The sequence below is a fragment of the Ammospiza nelsoni genome, chromosome 20 (genome assembly GCF_027579445.1).
Source record: "Ammospiza nelsoni isolate bAmmNel1 chromosome 20, bAmmNel1.pri, whole genome shotgun sequence".
In the NCBI taxonomy this organism is placed as follows: Eukaryota; Metazoa; Chordata; class Aves; order Passeriformes; family Passerellidae; genus Ammospiza; species Ammospiza nelsoni.
Genome location: NC_080652.1, coordinates 10,832,580 through 10,847,078, shown reverse-complemented (window position 1 = coordinate 10,847,078; position 14,499 = coordinate 10,832,580). Strand labels below are relative to the sequence as shown.

At 40.0% G+C, this 14,499-nt stretch overlaps 1 protein-coding gene across 5 annotated transcripts in view; it reads left to right on the top strand.

Annotated features, from left to right (window-relative positions):
- The window catches only part of DENND1A (DENN domain containing 1A), a 146,916-nt gene that overhangs the window by 33,186 nt on the left and 99,231 nt on the right, over positions 1-14,499 (top strand). For all 5 annotated transcript variants that reach the window (XM_059486570.1, XM_059486567.1, XM_059486569.1 and 2 more), the window contains exon 4: positions 11,881-11,930. In XM_059486570.1, the coding sequence (XP_059342553.1) occupies positions 11,881-11,930 (50 nt within the window). The remainder of the gene's footprint in view (positions 1-11,880; positions 11,931-14,499) is intronic.

Sequence of the window (14,499 nt, the reverse complement as noted above, 5' to 3'; positions counted from 1 at the left end):
CTGACAAAGTGAATTCTGCGTGTCCTGATTTTTTCCCCTCAAGTTGTCTTTGACATGTTCAGACCACAATGACATCTACGGTTTAAATCTGTTAAATAACGGTATAAGGGAATATTTTATAGAAAATGTCATAGACAAGGTAACTGAGGAGCCTTACCGAGGGGAGAAAATGCTAATGATTGTTCCAGGCCTCTTGAAATGGGTAAAATGGGGCTTTTTGAATGGCAGGAGGGACACTGGAGTAGTCTTGAGATACATTTTAAAATATGAGACTGTTTTAACTTGTAGGACTGTTTTATAATAGTTTTTAAGAACAAAATGTATATGTATGTGTTTGTGGTTTTACCTAGCATGAAATCAGTAATTGTTGGTATTATAAGCAACAGTTTTCCAGTGCTGGATTTTTGTCATGACCTCAGAATTTAAACCAGATGAGAAGCCTTAGTTTTTCTTTATAAAATGCAGTCACTGTAGATAGGAGTATCCTTTCAAAAACCAGAAAAATCCTTCTGTATGTCCGTATTTTCTGGTTTGGCTTCCTAATAAAAAGTTAGTAATGGAGTTAATGGTTTTAGGTGGAATCCTGTGCTATTGGGATGTTGTAAATACCATCCATGGCAGGTCACCACATGAATTTTGGCTGGCCACTGTTTTGAAGATTAATCCCAAGATGAACAGCTCTCATGGGTTAATTTAAAGACAAGGAAGTGCAGCAAAGATACAAACTTCTATCAGAAACAATACAGCAAATAGTTGTTGTATAAATATATAGATATGGAAAGTAGTAAAACAATCAATGGAAGGTGTAGGAGGAATTATACAACCTTGGAAAATGCAGTACATTTCCAAATACTTTATTTCGAGTAGTGCATCATTTGGTTGCTGACTGTTTTAATCTGTATAGCTCATCTGAAAAGGAAAGGAGAAATGCTGTTGTGATGGTTGCAGTTTGTGAGCTACTCTCAGTGGTATGATGGCTTGTCTGTAATTTGATGAACTATTGTATGTTCAGTTAATTACTCCAGGAATGACTGAGGTATGCGTGCTTGCAAGTTGGTACTTATGCAGATTGCTACTTCTATTCTGCTGGTAATTTTTCTTTCCACTGACATCGAAACAGAGTTTATAACGAAACCAGCAATCTTTATACACTTATAGATAAACTATAAAACTTTAGAGCAGTCTTTATTTAGAAACTAATGGTCTTTCTTGTACAGGGTCTATGAGCATTGTGCAAACATTGCACACGGGGAAAAATAAAAAGCACTTTCTTTGTGTCATTGAGAGTTGTGTGATTGGAGAGCCTTTACACAGTGCTGGCCACTAATGGAGCATAAACCCCCTGTCCTAGAAAGTCTGTGTGCTCTGAGGGCCCGAGCTGCTTGTACAGGGGTGATTATAATCCACTTGAATATTTCTGAATTGCACATCGTCTGAGGATAAACTTTTTACCTTACAGGTTGCATACACAGTATGATAAAACCTGTCTTAAAAAAAAAAAAAAAAGAGCTGTCCTTTTGGGAGCAGATGAAGGGTGGGAAAGGCTGAGCTGTTAGTAATTGAGAAAATGTAGGAAAGTGGTTCTGGTGTTTTTTGTTTTTAAGCCTGTGGTTGAAGTAGCTGCTGCACATGATCCTATCTGGGAAAGAGCTGAGGTGGAAATGTTTGGTTTCCTGTTTGTGCATCATTGATAGCATTAATTGAATGTCTTTTCACTTATGATATCTCAAAAGTCATGGTGCAGGGCAGAAGTGGTAAAAGTGCAGAAAGCAAATAGTAATTAACTGGCAATTAATGTTTGGAAGGAGCACAGGAGGTTCCTTGATTTTGGCCTGACATTACCTGAGGTAGTGTTGGACTCTGGAGTCTGTCTGTGAAAACCACACCAAAAGCCAGTGTCCAGAAGTCAGAAGAATTCTGAATAGAAATAGAGGAATAATTGTGTTCAACTGTGAGGAAGTATGGCCAAGCCACTTTCTAAACCATCTCAGTTCTCTTTAATGAAAAATTTGAATAGATATTGGAAGTTTGCTAAACACAATTTGATTTTACTACAGATGATTCAGCGAGTGCAAATATTACTGGCTACAGTCGTATGGCCTTTGTTATACAAGAGGTCAGACTAGATGATCATAATGGTCCCTTCTGGTCTTAAAAATCTGTGAATATATGAATAATTTAAAGCCTGTCCTGCAAACCCTTATTCGTTGAGGTGGTGATATTAAAATCCTGTGGGACTGCTTGTGTGAGTAAAGGTTGTGGGATCAGGCCTAGAGTGAGTAATCATTATCACTTTGGTTTAAATTTATTGATAAAGGTATAAAATATTCACTGCAGGTAAAGCTGGGTTTCTTTAAAATGAGAGATGCTTCAGCAGTATTATTCTACTTGGGTTTGGTGAGGTAGTCAGTAGCAAAAGAGTTTTGGAAGTTGTCTTGTACCAGGTCCTGAACCATTCAGGTTTATACTGGTGCTCTTGATTGATTCATAAACTATTTCAAAATTATTCTTTAGAGACTTGTGATATGTAGAAAGCATCTTTGTTTTGTTTAAGAAGAGTATGAAATACCAGTCAAGGTCCTGCCAGTGGGGGTTTGAGCAGGTTGAGGTACAGCCAGCTCATCTCTGCACATGAAACCCTTCCTTGCTCTGGCTGCTGGTGGTGTTTGCATGGACAGCAAGTGAGAAGTGCTGTCCCTTGCAGAGGAGGTTTGTTGGTGATGATAGGTGACACTCATTGGTATTCACACACCCCACCCTTCACCTGTCTCTGGACAGCAGCATGGAACTGGTGGCATGTCACAGGGACAAGCTGGGCATGACCCTTGTTAAACCAGGGGAGTCTGAAGTTCTTTGCTTTCACTTGGAAAACTTCAGATTCTGTTTGGTCATATCAGCTCTCCTTTCTTGAAGTAAAAACCACTTTCCAGGGCTAAAGAATGTTTTTATAGCTCTCAGGTTTTGACCACAATTCTCCCTAACATATTCTCGTATTTGAAAATATGAAAGTTGTAGAAATGCTGATCAATTTAAAAAGCTTTATCCTCTTATAACCTTCAGTTGTCTGAAGTGATCACTGACTCCATCTCATCTCTGCAAAATGTTAGAGAAGTTCTTTTTGGCCTATGGGCAAGAGTGTCCTCATCATACTCATGATTTTAGTCTTTGTTCTTTAGGGAATTCTCAAACCGGTGTGATGGGAACAGTAGCCTGAGAAACAGGGCCTTGGGAAGTTTCAAAGTTGGGCAGCTGTTGCCCCCTTTGGGATGCTTGCTCAGTTTGGTTACACTTCCTCTCTGCAGCAGGCAGATACCACCTGGGTGAGGGAGGTGGTAACCACTTTGTTAGGGGCAGCTTCCAACCCGTTCCTCAGCAGGGAGGAGCATCTTGGGCACAGCACTTGGCACCTGTGAGGGGGTGAATCCAGGGGTTGTACAGCTGCTGCTGCTTGACAATGCTGGGACAGCGCATCCTTAGCAGGCAGATTTCATTTTCAGGTAACAACTCTCAAAGTGTTGTTCTGTTTTCCTCTAAGTCTGCTGGCACTGGTGGGACTGGTTCCCTCAGGACTCAGGAATGAGCTCAGTTGTTGGTTGGGATTCCCAGTGCAGAGCTTATTTCTGCTGAGGGTGTTGCTGATGGGGAATTATGGTAGGAAATGACAAAGGGAATTCAGGATTCTCTTTGGTAACCAGTGCAGGAAGAAATTGAAGTCTAATGTTCATCTCACACAGTTTTTAATGCTTTGAGTTTCTATGAAAGACCTTTTCAGTGAAATTACTTGGTTTTGCAGTGAGAGATGGTAGAATTTCTCTAATATGGAAATGGCAGAAATGTGATACCAGAGAGCTCCTGTGCACAGAGGCAGAGGTTGGTGAATCCTTACCTTGTCCTCTTAGACACAAAATCCGCTCTTGGCTCTAAAGTGTTCCAACATTGCAAGTTTCTGTACGTTCTTTTTCTTGGGCAAGAGATGGGAGTTGGTTTTTAATGATATTTACTATTTGTTGAACTAAATTATTAAATTTTTTTTTTTTTTTTTTTTTTTGGCTGGTTGTTTGTTGATAACATCCTAGGGATTAATTTTTCCTTTCATTCAGTTTCCCATCTGTTGTGCCTGGATGTGGCAGAAGTGTATATGAAAATTTGCACCCAGCTAGAAGAGATTGCAGTCTTTTAAAAAGACAAAACTGTTTGTGGGTTTTTTCCTACTTTATGAAAAATGAATCTCCTGTTGGGACTGAACTACAGTGCAGATTTATAAAGGTGTAATGTAGTTACATGGGCAGGTTTTGATTTTAGGTTTTAATTTCAGTTTGGAGCTCTGGCCCTTCTCTTGTAACATATTATATTTGTGAGAATGAACTCCTGTGGCTTGCACTATCTCAGTGTAGCAAAGATGAAATCTGGTTGTGTACATGACTGAAAGTCCAAGCTGCCACAATAGTCTCCTATGATGATAAAGTTGATATTTGATGAACAGAGCTCTTTTTTGGGTGCTGCAGCAGACAGTGCTTCCAGGTATTTCCTTGCCTGGATTCTGGGGAGGCTGCACAGTGGATGGGGCAGTGGTGATTAGCAAAGCCTGATCCTGCCCAGTTATGTAAACAGAGCATTTCTTTCACACACATCTTGTTAACTCTCTGCTGCAGACCTTTATTGGTGCTTCTTCAATAATTTGTTTAAACTATGCAGTACAGATTCCTTATTTTAGCACTAAGACTTACAAAGGCTTCTTTTAGCAGCCTTTAATTTCGTACTTATGTATGTGACATAGCCTGTGGCTGTGATCTCTGCTGTGAATCTGCAGTTGTTTTGGGATGAAAGCAGAAGGCAGCTGGAAACTCAGTAGCTACATCTAGCTGTCTACCTAGAGAAGGCCTTGATTTCAAGTTTATCTAAACAAGCTCGACTAATCCCAACTATCTGGGGGGATCCACTGTCAAAACAAGCAGCATGGCCCTAAGGCAAACACAACCATACAGAAATGAAGGCTGGGACTTCCAATACTCCAATGACTGCATACTGGAGGCTTTTTTTCCTGAAAAGAGAGTAAGAGAGGTACAATTTGCATAATGCCTTTTCATCAGGAACTTTTGGAAAGCTGACAGAGGTCCAGCTTATAGCGCTGTAGCCACAATACAGAGTCTATAGGAGAATCCTTGAATGACCTGACCATATTGAAAGAAAAAATGAAAGCATCGAAGTATAGCCAAGTGAGTGTGGAAAAGAGGGCTGCTGCATTGTCTAACATCTGCTCTACTTCTCGTTAGTTTTGTTCTTTGGTATTCTATGTGGACTTTGGAGAAACCTAAGACAGCCTAACATGAATCCTATAATCTTCCTTCTGAATATTTATGTAGTGTGCCAGCCTCTAAGCTGTCCTTTGCATCTTCCTACTTCCCCCTCATTTTCATGCTCTCAAATGAGGCCAACATTTCAAAAGCTAAATAAATGTTTGTGAATGTTTATAAAAGATTTGCATAAATTTGTCCTTGTTTGACAAAGATCACTTTTTTCTTATGCCAGTTCTGAAATATTTTTAAAGGTTTCAGTGCTTGTCTTGACAACAAAGTCCTGCCTCAGAGAACAATGATTGCTGATTAAGTGGGTATGTGCTCGGAGCTGAATAGGCCGATGGAGACGAGGGCTGAAAAGGCCACTCATCTTAAGCCAGAATTATAATATTTAACAAATGCTAACCCAAGGGTAGATTTAAAGCTTTGGTTTTGGTGCAGTGTACCTGTGCAACTTATGGGCTGAGCAGGATGTGATTATCTTTTCACAGCTAATAGTTCTCACTTCGTTTCTGCTAAATCTGCAAGGGAAAATACTCTTCGGTTTTAGTAATTAAATGTTTAAAATACATTTAATTGAATCAGTGTTCCAGCTCTCTGCTATTGACACTTCTTACCTTTACCAATTGATCACTGTTTATGCACATAATTGGACCTGATTTTTTTAATGCCTGTTAGTATAATTTTTCAATTATTTGTGATTTAAGACTGGAACAATTATTCAACAGTACAACAGTAGCTGTAGATTTTTTTTTTTTTTAGCTAAAATCTATTTCTCTCAGAATGAAACTAAATCTCTGCTTTTACTGAAGGGATTTTAAAGACATTTGTTGAGGAGATCTCTTTGAAAAACTGCTTAAATATTTAGTTCAGCTTTACTTTCAGCTTTTTTTTTCTACTGGAGAAAAGTAATAGTCGTTCCTGTTCTTTTGTTCTATGAGTTGAGAGGTTGAAGTTGTCATTAAGGCAAAAACTAGAGCTACTTCTCTGCCACAGTTTTTATCACATCTGCTAGGCCTGTGTCCCAGGAGGAGCTGAGCAGAGCCCGGAATTCAGCACAGGCCCATTATCTGCTGCCTCTGCGTGTGTTGTAAAAGGAGTGAGACCTCAGGGAGGCTTGGAGCCTCCTCCCGTGTAATGTCCAAATCAGATTTGAAGGACTGGTGGCAGGAAAGCTTTGGCCTTGGGGTGTGAATTCTAAGAAACAGAGTCACAATTAGGTTTAAAAAATTCAGGGATTTTGAGCTTTATCTTGAAATATGTTTTTAGTAATGCAAGGAGAAAAGTTGCCCATCTGTGCACATATTTTGTACGTTTAAAATATTTAAATGCTAGCAGGCCTCAATATGCTTAGGAAATGTTATTTATCTCCTGCTCTTCCTGTTTCCAGGATTGTGGATATGCATGTTGGTTTTTTTTTTTTTTTTTTGTTTGTTTGTTTAAAACAGCGTTTTCCTGAGAACAATCAGTTACCTTCAATGAAATGATGTTATTTTGTTTGGCCCTGTTCCCCTGCTGACCCTCAGACAGGGACAGGCATCTTTGGGAGAAAAACCCTCCCCTAATTCAGGCTTTAGAATTGCTCAGAGAGAGCTGGTGGATTTCTGAAACACCGAACAAATGGATAATCTAGTGCTATAAAGTTGTATTGGAATACAAGTAGAATTAGAAAAGTAGAGATAAAACTAAATTCAGGCAATTTAAAGTCATTCTCTTAAGCAAATTATGTCCAGATTTTTTTTGGGCATAGAATATTCTTTTAAAGAACTGATGAAAATAATTTATTAAAATATTTAGTACATTACAAAATTCAGTAATGCTCAGGAAGGATATAAGGCATAAAAAGATTTTATTGCAAAATCAATGCAATATGAAATGTGACATAAATATTTTAAACAAGCAATGATTTTTTAAAAAGAATCTGTGTTGTACCAGTTTTCTCAAAACTAGAAAAACCTTTAGAACTTAAAGAAATTTTGGGTTTAAGGTTATTGTTTGCTTTTTTTAATTCTTAAGCCTATTATTCCCTAGCAGTGGATCGTTTAATTAATTGTTAGCTTAAAATTATCCAAATAGATTAATTAAATATAAGAGCAGTTTAATTCCGTGGGTATAGGAGACATTAATGGACAACCCAAGTTGAAGTGGATAATATTTTGCTTCAGTTAATCTCTTAGCACTTTTTAATGCAATATTAAGATTTCTGTAGTGTTCAGATTTGATGCTGCATGTGAGGAGCAGTGCAGTCCCCATAGCTGCTCCCTGGCCAAGTGGGGATGCTGCTCCCTGTGCTCACACACCCTGAGCCCCTCAGGCTGGGGGCATTTCTCCTCTGGGCCCTCCTTGTTCTCCAGTTCCTCCATCCCTCCTCAGTCTGGTGATGTTCTTGGAAGTCTCCTGGTGTCTCTCCATGCAGAGGGAGTGTTTCGTGCTGCTTTGCTGGGTTCAGGTGGCCTTTCAAGCTGGGTAAGGTGAGAAGTGTTTCCACCCTCTCTGTAGTGTTTCATTTGCAGCAGCCTCGGCTGTACTTTGCCTCAGGTGTAAGGGCAAGGAAATGAAACAGCAAGGTCCCCTGTTCATCACAGGGTCATCTCTTCTCCATGGAGAACTCCTCTCACTGGCCGTGCTCTGCTCTCTTGTAACACATACTTGTGGGGGTTTGGGTTCCTTCCTTTCCACTCCCTCCAGGATCCACAGCTGAAGGTCCAGTCTCTGCTCTGGGTGGTCCTTCCAATTTCATCTGGATTTCCCTCAGGTTTTCCATTCCAGGCTCCCAGCCTGTTGGTTTGTGTTGTTTCCCTGCTCTGACTCCCATTCCTATGGAGGTATCATACTTTAATCATTCAGCATTTTCCACAGATCTCCTGGTATTCTAATTTCTTTTCTGTCCCACTTCTCCCCACACTTCTTGTTCTCCTTTGCATCTCTGGTGTCTCGTGCATCTTTCTAGGACAGATACTTTGCAGCAGACCCTTCTCTAGCCCAGGCATTTGCACATCATTTATCAGTGCAGTTTTATTTAGTTGCAGCTGCACGTGGGATATTTGTTAGTGATGTTCATTTGAGCAGAAGTGAAGCAACCCACTGTATTTAAGAGAATCTGAAGTTGTTCTGTTGATTTGGAAGTGGGAGCATACGGTGAAGGGTTTAAAAATAAAAGAGACTTCAGCTTGCATATTAAATTCACAAGTGAATGTGCACATTTTTGCAGCATTGTTGAGCTTTCTTTACTGTTTGGTTGCAGCAGGGAGATGGTTTGGGCCACGAGCCCAGTGTGTATTGTGTGTATTTCCCAGCCTGGCTTTCCAAGTCTGTCCTGCCTGTGTAGGAAAGCCTGGCAGAGCCTGCCTCACCTTCAGAGGTGGCTGTGCCACAGAAGGGCTGAGCGCGCTGTTCCTGCCTCAATTATTCTGAAAACTTTGCTACTGAAACCAAACTTAATCAATGAGCTCTGTGTTGTCTCCGATAAGTTATGTACTGCCTTTATTGATTGGGAAGGATTTTAGAAAAGCCATGTGGGGTTTCTAATGTCAGCAGTGTTTTGATTATGAAAAGAGTTGGAACCTTGGGACGGGGAGCCAGGTGGTGCCTGGGCTGCAGCCCCCGGTGCCGCGGCTGCGCCGCCTCCCCCGGGACACGGTTCATGCCCTGCACTTTAGCTCTGCTGCCTGGCTGCTGGAGATGCACTTTTTGCTCATTAAAATGTTAAAAATCAAACTGCATGTAAAAAGATTTCTGAAAATATAAACTTGGGGATTGATCCAGAAAACTGGCGCGTGGTCCCCTGGAGACGCCGGCGGCAGCTCCCGGGTAATTTGCGTTGATCAGCTGCCTGGCCTGCATTGCTGGGGGGCTCTGCTCTTCTTTTTAGGGGCTCTTGCTTTACAGGCACTTATGCAGGGTTTTCTTTAGAAAAATAGCCATAAGGGAATATAACAAGAAAACAGACTATTGATACTTCCTCTGTGCTTCATGTTGGGTTAAAAAAAAAAAAATATATAAGATGTTGACATGGAGCAATTGTAGGTTTTGTTTTGTCTGAAATCATAAAGAAATGAAGGATTTTCTAGGTCATAAGTAATAATCTATAGAGATTGGGTAGAATGTTGCAGATGAATGATGTAGGTATTGTTTGTCTTTCTAACTGAGGAGTATTTAAAGAATTTTAAAAAGCCAGCATTATATTTAGAGTAACGAGCTTGCAACTTGAGCAAAAATGGGATAGTTCTCCAGTAACTGTTTTCTTACATGCAAAATATCAGCAGTTTTCCTAATTAAAAACTAAATCTACATATGGTATTTATATTATTTTATTAGTTACCATTGAAAAATAAGTCTGCAGTTAACCTGTGCTAGTCTCTCTTTTTGGTTATGAATTGAGGCAGATAAGAATTGGTGTATAATGAATAGCAAATTATGTTGAATGACATTGCAGAAGTCAGAGAATAGTACCACTGTAAAATCTTTCTTTAAAAAAGAAGGCAGTTTAGAGCAGTACAGAGCCAATATATGGCCTGTTTATGTGAACATTTCCTTTGCTGAGTTTAGGAAGCTGTAAATATCAAGGAATAAGTGCAGAGTAAGTTCTGAGTAATTCACTTCTCCAGTGACACAATGCTGATGAGATGCTGAATGTTTTATTATGTGAATGGTTTCACTTGCAGTTACAGGAATTATTCAAGTCATCAAAATAATGGAGAGGATATATTGTGCCATTTTGAGGTGACTGATGGCTTTGTCTTCTTGCACTATTTTATTTCAGAATGTTATGCATCTATATGATTTTGTTTCTGAAAATCAGCGTGTATTGATCAGGCAAATGAAGATACAGGCACTTTGTTCTCCTGATATAATGATTTCACAATTTCAGAATTCTTTTGTAGGTTTTGTTTGTTTGTTTGTTTGTTTGCTGGCATTTTGCACTGTAAGAATTCAATTGTGGCAAAGGACCACTGTGTGATAGAATTTGTCCATATGCAGTTTTTGTGCCTGAGCAAGTGGAGTTGTTCAGCTTGTGAAAGTCAGTGAGATTCTGCACGAGCGGGAACCCAATCGTATTAATGAGACCTTTACTATCAAGGCATTATTTTGTATCAAAATTGAGATTTCTGCAGAGTTTACTGTGCAATCTGCATTGCTCCTTTCCAAGTTTCCTGCTGCAATTCAAAGGAGGAGACGTCTTTGCTCTACATGGCATTCTTCAATAGATCCTTTCTTGTTCTTTAAAAACAGGAGGTTGTTAAATAATCTATCAATAAACTGTCAAGAAGTCAAAGTTTCCATATCTGTTTTTGCCTGAAATCCTCAGAACTTGCCACATTTTAGTTGTCAAGAAACCTCCAAAGCAGAGTGTGAGCAGTTGAGCCTGAAACCACGGCTCAGGATGGGCTGTGCTGGTTTGAATTATGCAGGAGGAGCATGTTCCTGCAAGGGAGTCAATATGTTTTGTGCTTCACTGGAGAGGTTATTAGATTGATGGAGTTTATTTGGGAATGATGGCATTTGGCTTAGAAATAAATGAAGCAAGAAGCATCTATTTAGTTATTGATGATAATTTATTGCTATTGGTCAGAAAAGTGTTGATTTTATCAGAAGGTTTGTTGTTTGTTCAGGGTTCTGAAAGCAGAAATGGAATTTACACTTCAGGACCTGAAATATTGAAGTGTGAAGGAGAACGAGCAATGAATTGGCTGTAGGAAAGATTGTAAACTGAGAGAACTTTATGGTGTCTTGTGGGTTACAGAATTCAAATTTTGAATATCTAGTGGTTTGCTTTTGTCTATGAACACAACTGTTTTGGGACAAACATATTTCTGGTTTTGCCTCTTTAGTGACTGTATTTGTTTAGTATTGTAAAGTTGAAAATGATTAATTTATCTGCTGATCATGTTTTCACTTTTCATGTTCATCCTTTTCTTTGCTCTCATGCTTAAATGCTTTTCTGTTTGTGGTGCTGTTTTGCAACTTCTAGAAAATGGTTTGTAGGTTAAACAATCCATATCAATTTTAATACACATTATTTTAATCAGTCTTTTAACTCTGAGATTTCCTTTCTAATAGCAGTAGGCAACATTAAACATTCCTGCTATGAGACCTATTGGCTTCATCTTTTGTTATTTATCTTGCTGATGTTAGGAAGTATTCTCTAATCCCCAGCCCTCTGTTCCTAGGTAACAGTCCAAGCTGTGCCAGCAGAAGTGGTCCTGCCAGGCCAGGCCCATGTGGGTTGGTGTTATTCACTGTGATCCATATGGCCAGGGTAGGGGCTGTCCCCAGAGAGGTGTTAACACTCAACAACCCAACCTCCTCCTCCTCTTGGGACAATTGCTGCATGGCTCCTGCTGCCTGCCCATGTGTGAATCTTGATTAATTTTTCATTTTTAATGAAGTTTGATCATGTTTATTATTTCACATGATTGACTGCCTGGTACTACTTCCATGTAATTGATAAAGCCCATATTTCTTCATCTGTCTTTTATTTCTTCAGGGCAAACTTGTGAAATTGTGTGATGTGGTTAATATTAGATTTATTGGTCCCCATAGATGTATAAATTATCTTTTTTTTCTCTCTCTCTCTCTACAGGAAGTTCTACAGACTCTGACCAAGTTTTGTTTCCCCTTCTATGTGGACAGGTATTGTTAGCTTTTCAAACTTTACAAGAAAATAAGCTTGTCAATAAAACCCCTGTAGAAAATAAAAGCCATACCATTCATAGTGTTCTGTCTGTGTGACTGGGACTTAAAGCACCTGAGTGCAAATTATAGTCTCAGAATCACTTTTTCCTGGGGTTTTTATGGGCACCATGAAACAAAAAGAAATTTTAAAAGTTGGAGTTGTTTGGTGGGAGTACTCTGAGGGCATTTTTTTCACTTCTGCATAATGCTTGGATGGAAAATGCTTGGGTAGGAATTCTCCAATATGCATATTAATATCAAAGCTTTGTTTGCTTGTGCATTTTATTTCTTAATTGCCAAAATTTGGGTGGGACAATCAATGAAATGCTTTACATTTGAAGGCCTCTTGATGTTGCTGGAATGCTGCTGCTTTACTTGACAGCTACTTAAGGTGGCTTCTGATTTTGGGGGAGAAATTGTAAAGTGAATGTGAGAAGATCTGAGAATATTTACTTCCTGTAATTTAGGAAACTGTAAAACGTTTTTAGTTTTGCATTTACTGTGAGTTATTCTTGATGGTTTCATGAAAAGAACATTTGAAATTTTGAAAGACTGCACCAGTGCTCATCTCATCTCTGAGCATCACTTAATTGGTCAGAATGACTTGTCTTCATCAGCTGAGACACAGAATGGTTTGGGTTGAGGGAATTGACCTTTACTGTGATTAAACTGCTGCAAGTGTTTTTCTCATTTTAGAATTTGGAATCCCTGTTTTACTGCTCATCCTTTTCATTTCCTAAGGGGTGGAAGCAGGGAAATACTCATATATTTTTCTCATTTCTAGTTCCTACTACAAATAGTTATGCTTTCTGTATGTAGATTTATTGTACCTAGGGGTTTTGTTTGTTTTGTTGTTTTTGGTTTTCCTCAGCAATATAACATTTTGAAAGATAGAACACTGAAAACCCATATGGGGTGCAAATGAGAACATAATGAAAAGTGATTCCCATTTCTGGATCCACTTGTTTGTCTGAATATCACAGACTGTCACTGAAAGACTGCAGCCAGCCAGTTGGAATGAAAAGGAGACATTGTCACCCAGAACACACCTAATAATTTCAGGTGGAGAGTGGACACGCACCCTGCAGGAGGCAGAGCACACGCAGGCTAAGGCTGTGGCAGCTGGAGGAGATGCTTGTGCTCCTTCTCCTGTGGGTGTGAAAGAGGCAGGGGTGGCCCGGGAGGTTCTGCTCTCAGGCACAGACACTCCACAGACCCTCCATTCTTTTTGCCCTGATTCTGTTCCTGAGTTTGGCACTGCTCAGAGCCCCAGGGGCTGGCTGGCCTTTCCTTCAGGCAGGGGCCCAGAGTTTGCTGCTGTTGTGGTGTGGAGTGAGGCAGAGGCTCTGCTCCAGCTGCAGGAGTGCAGAGCTGCTCCCTGCTCCTGCTCCCTGCCAGGGTGCTGTTGGGCAGGTGGGGGTGCTGGGGGGGATTTATGGAAATCATTCCTCTCCCCTTCCCTCCAGCCCTAACTTCTGTCTGCCCCCTTAGAGAGGAGGTTTGTGCTGCCTCCTTCCTGAGAGGCTCTAAATAGACTTTCTGCCCATTTGAAAGCAGAGCTGTGAATCCAAAGGGTTGATAGTAAAATCTTAGGAAGAACACTTTTTGTGTGGGGAAGTTTATCCTTCCCTGTGAAAAACTGGCCCCGAACTTGAGCAGGACCTGCCAGCAAGGTTTGCTTTCTCCAGGTCACATGAATGCAGGACTCTCTGGGTTTGCTCTGGAGGAACTCACCAGCTTGTCTGAGTTGTTTAATAAACAAGCTTCTCCCTGCTGCTAATGAAACGTGGTTTTTCCCCCTGTTCCATAATTTTAATTGTCAGTTCTGATGCTATTTCTCACACACGCTCTGCTCTCAACCTTGTTAAAATTAAGCATATAATCCCCTTTTAAAACACCATACTAAAATCACCATAGTAACATTACATCCAAGCTTTACAGATAAAACACACCACCAGCGAGGGATTTTTGGGTATCCCCAGCAGCTCAGTGTGGTTTATGGAAGTAGTTGCTCGGCTGACATTTAGACTTCTGGAGGATGATAGTACTCACACTGGCTAATTCTCAGACTGTTGGAATGCTTTAAATATCTGTCTTTTTGTTCATCTTCATCACAGCATGTTTTCCCTTCCCTGTTCGGAATCCACTGAAGGATTCTTCTTTCTAAGCTGGACAGTGACATCTTTCCCATTTGGATCCAGCTTTTATTTCTGCAACTCTGTTTTTCCTTTGTTTCCTCTAGGCACTGAGTGTGTACTCTCCCACAAAAATTGCTTTTTTGCATGTGGCATCATAGAAGAGAATATTTTAAGGCCTGTGGCTGTTACTTAAATGGCTTTGAGTTTACCAGGGTATTTGTTGCAGTTGGTAGGAGTGACTTGTAAAGCTACATGTCAGTGCAAGTCAGATTTCTCAGTTCTCAGAAAACCTAAAAAAACCCTAGAACATGACCTGAAATAAGTCTTAATTTCCTATAATTAGAAGTATTTGGGTTATATGAGAGAACATGGGGTTGGTTGCTGGTTGA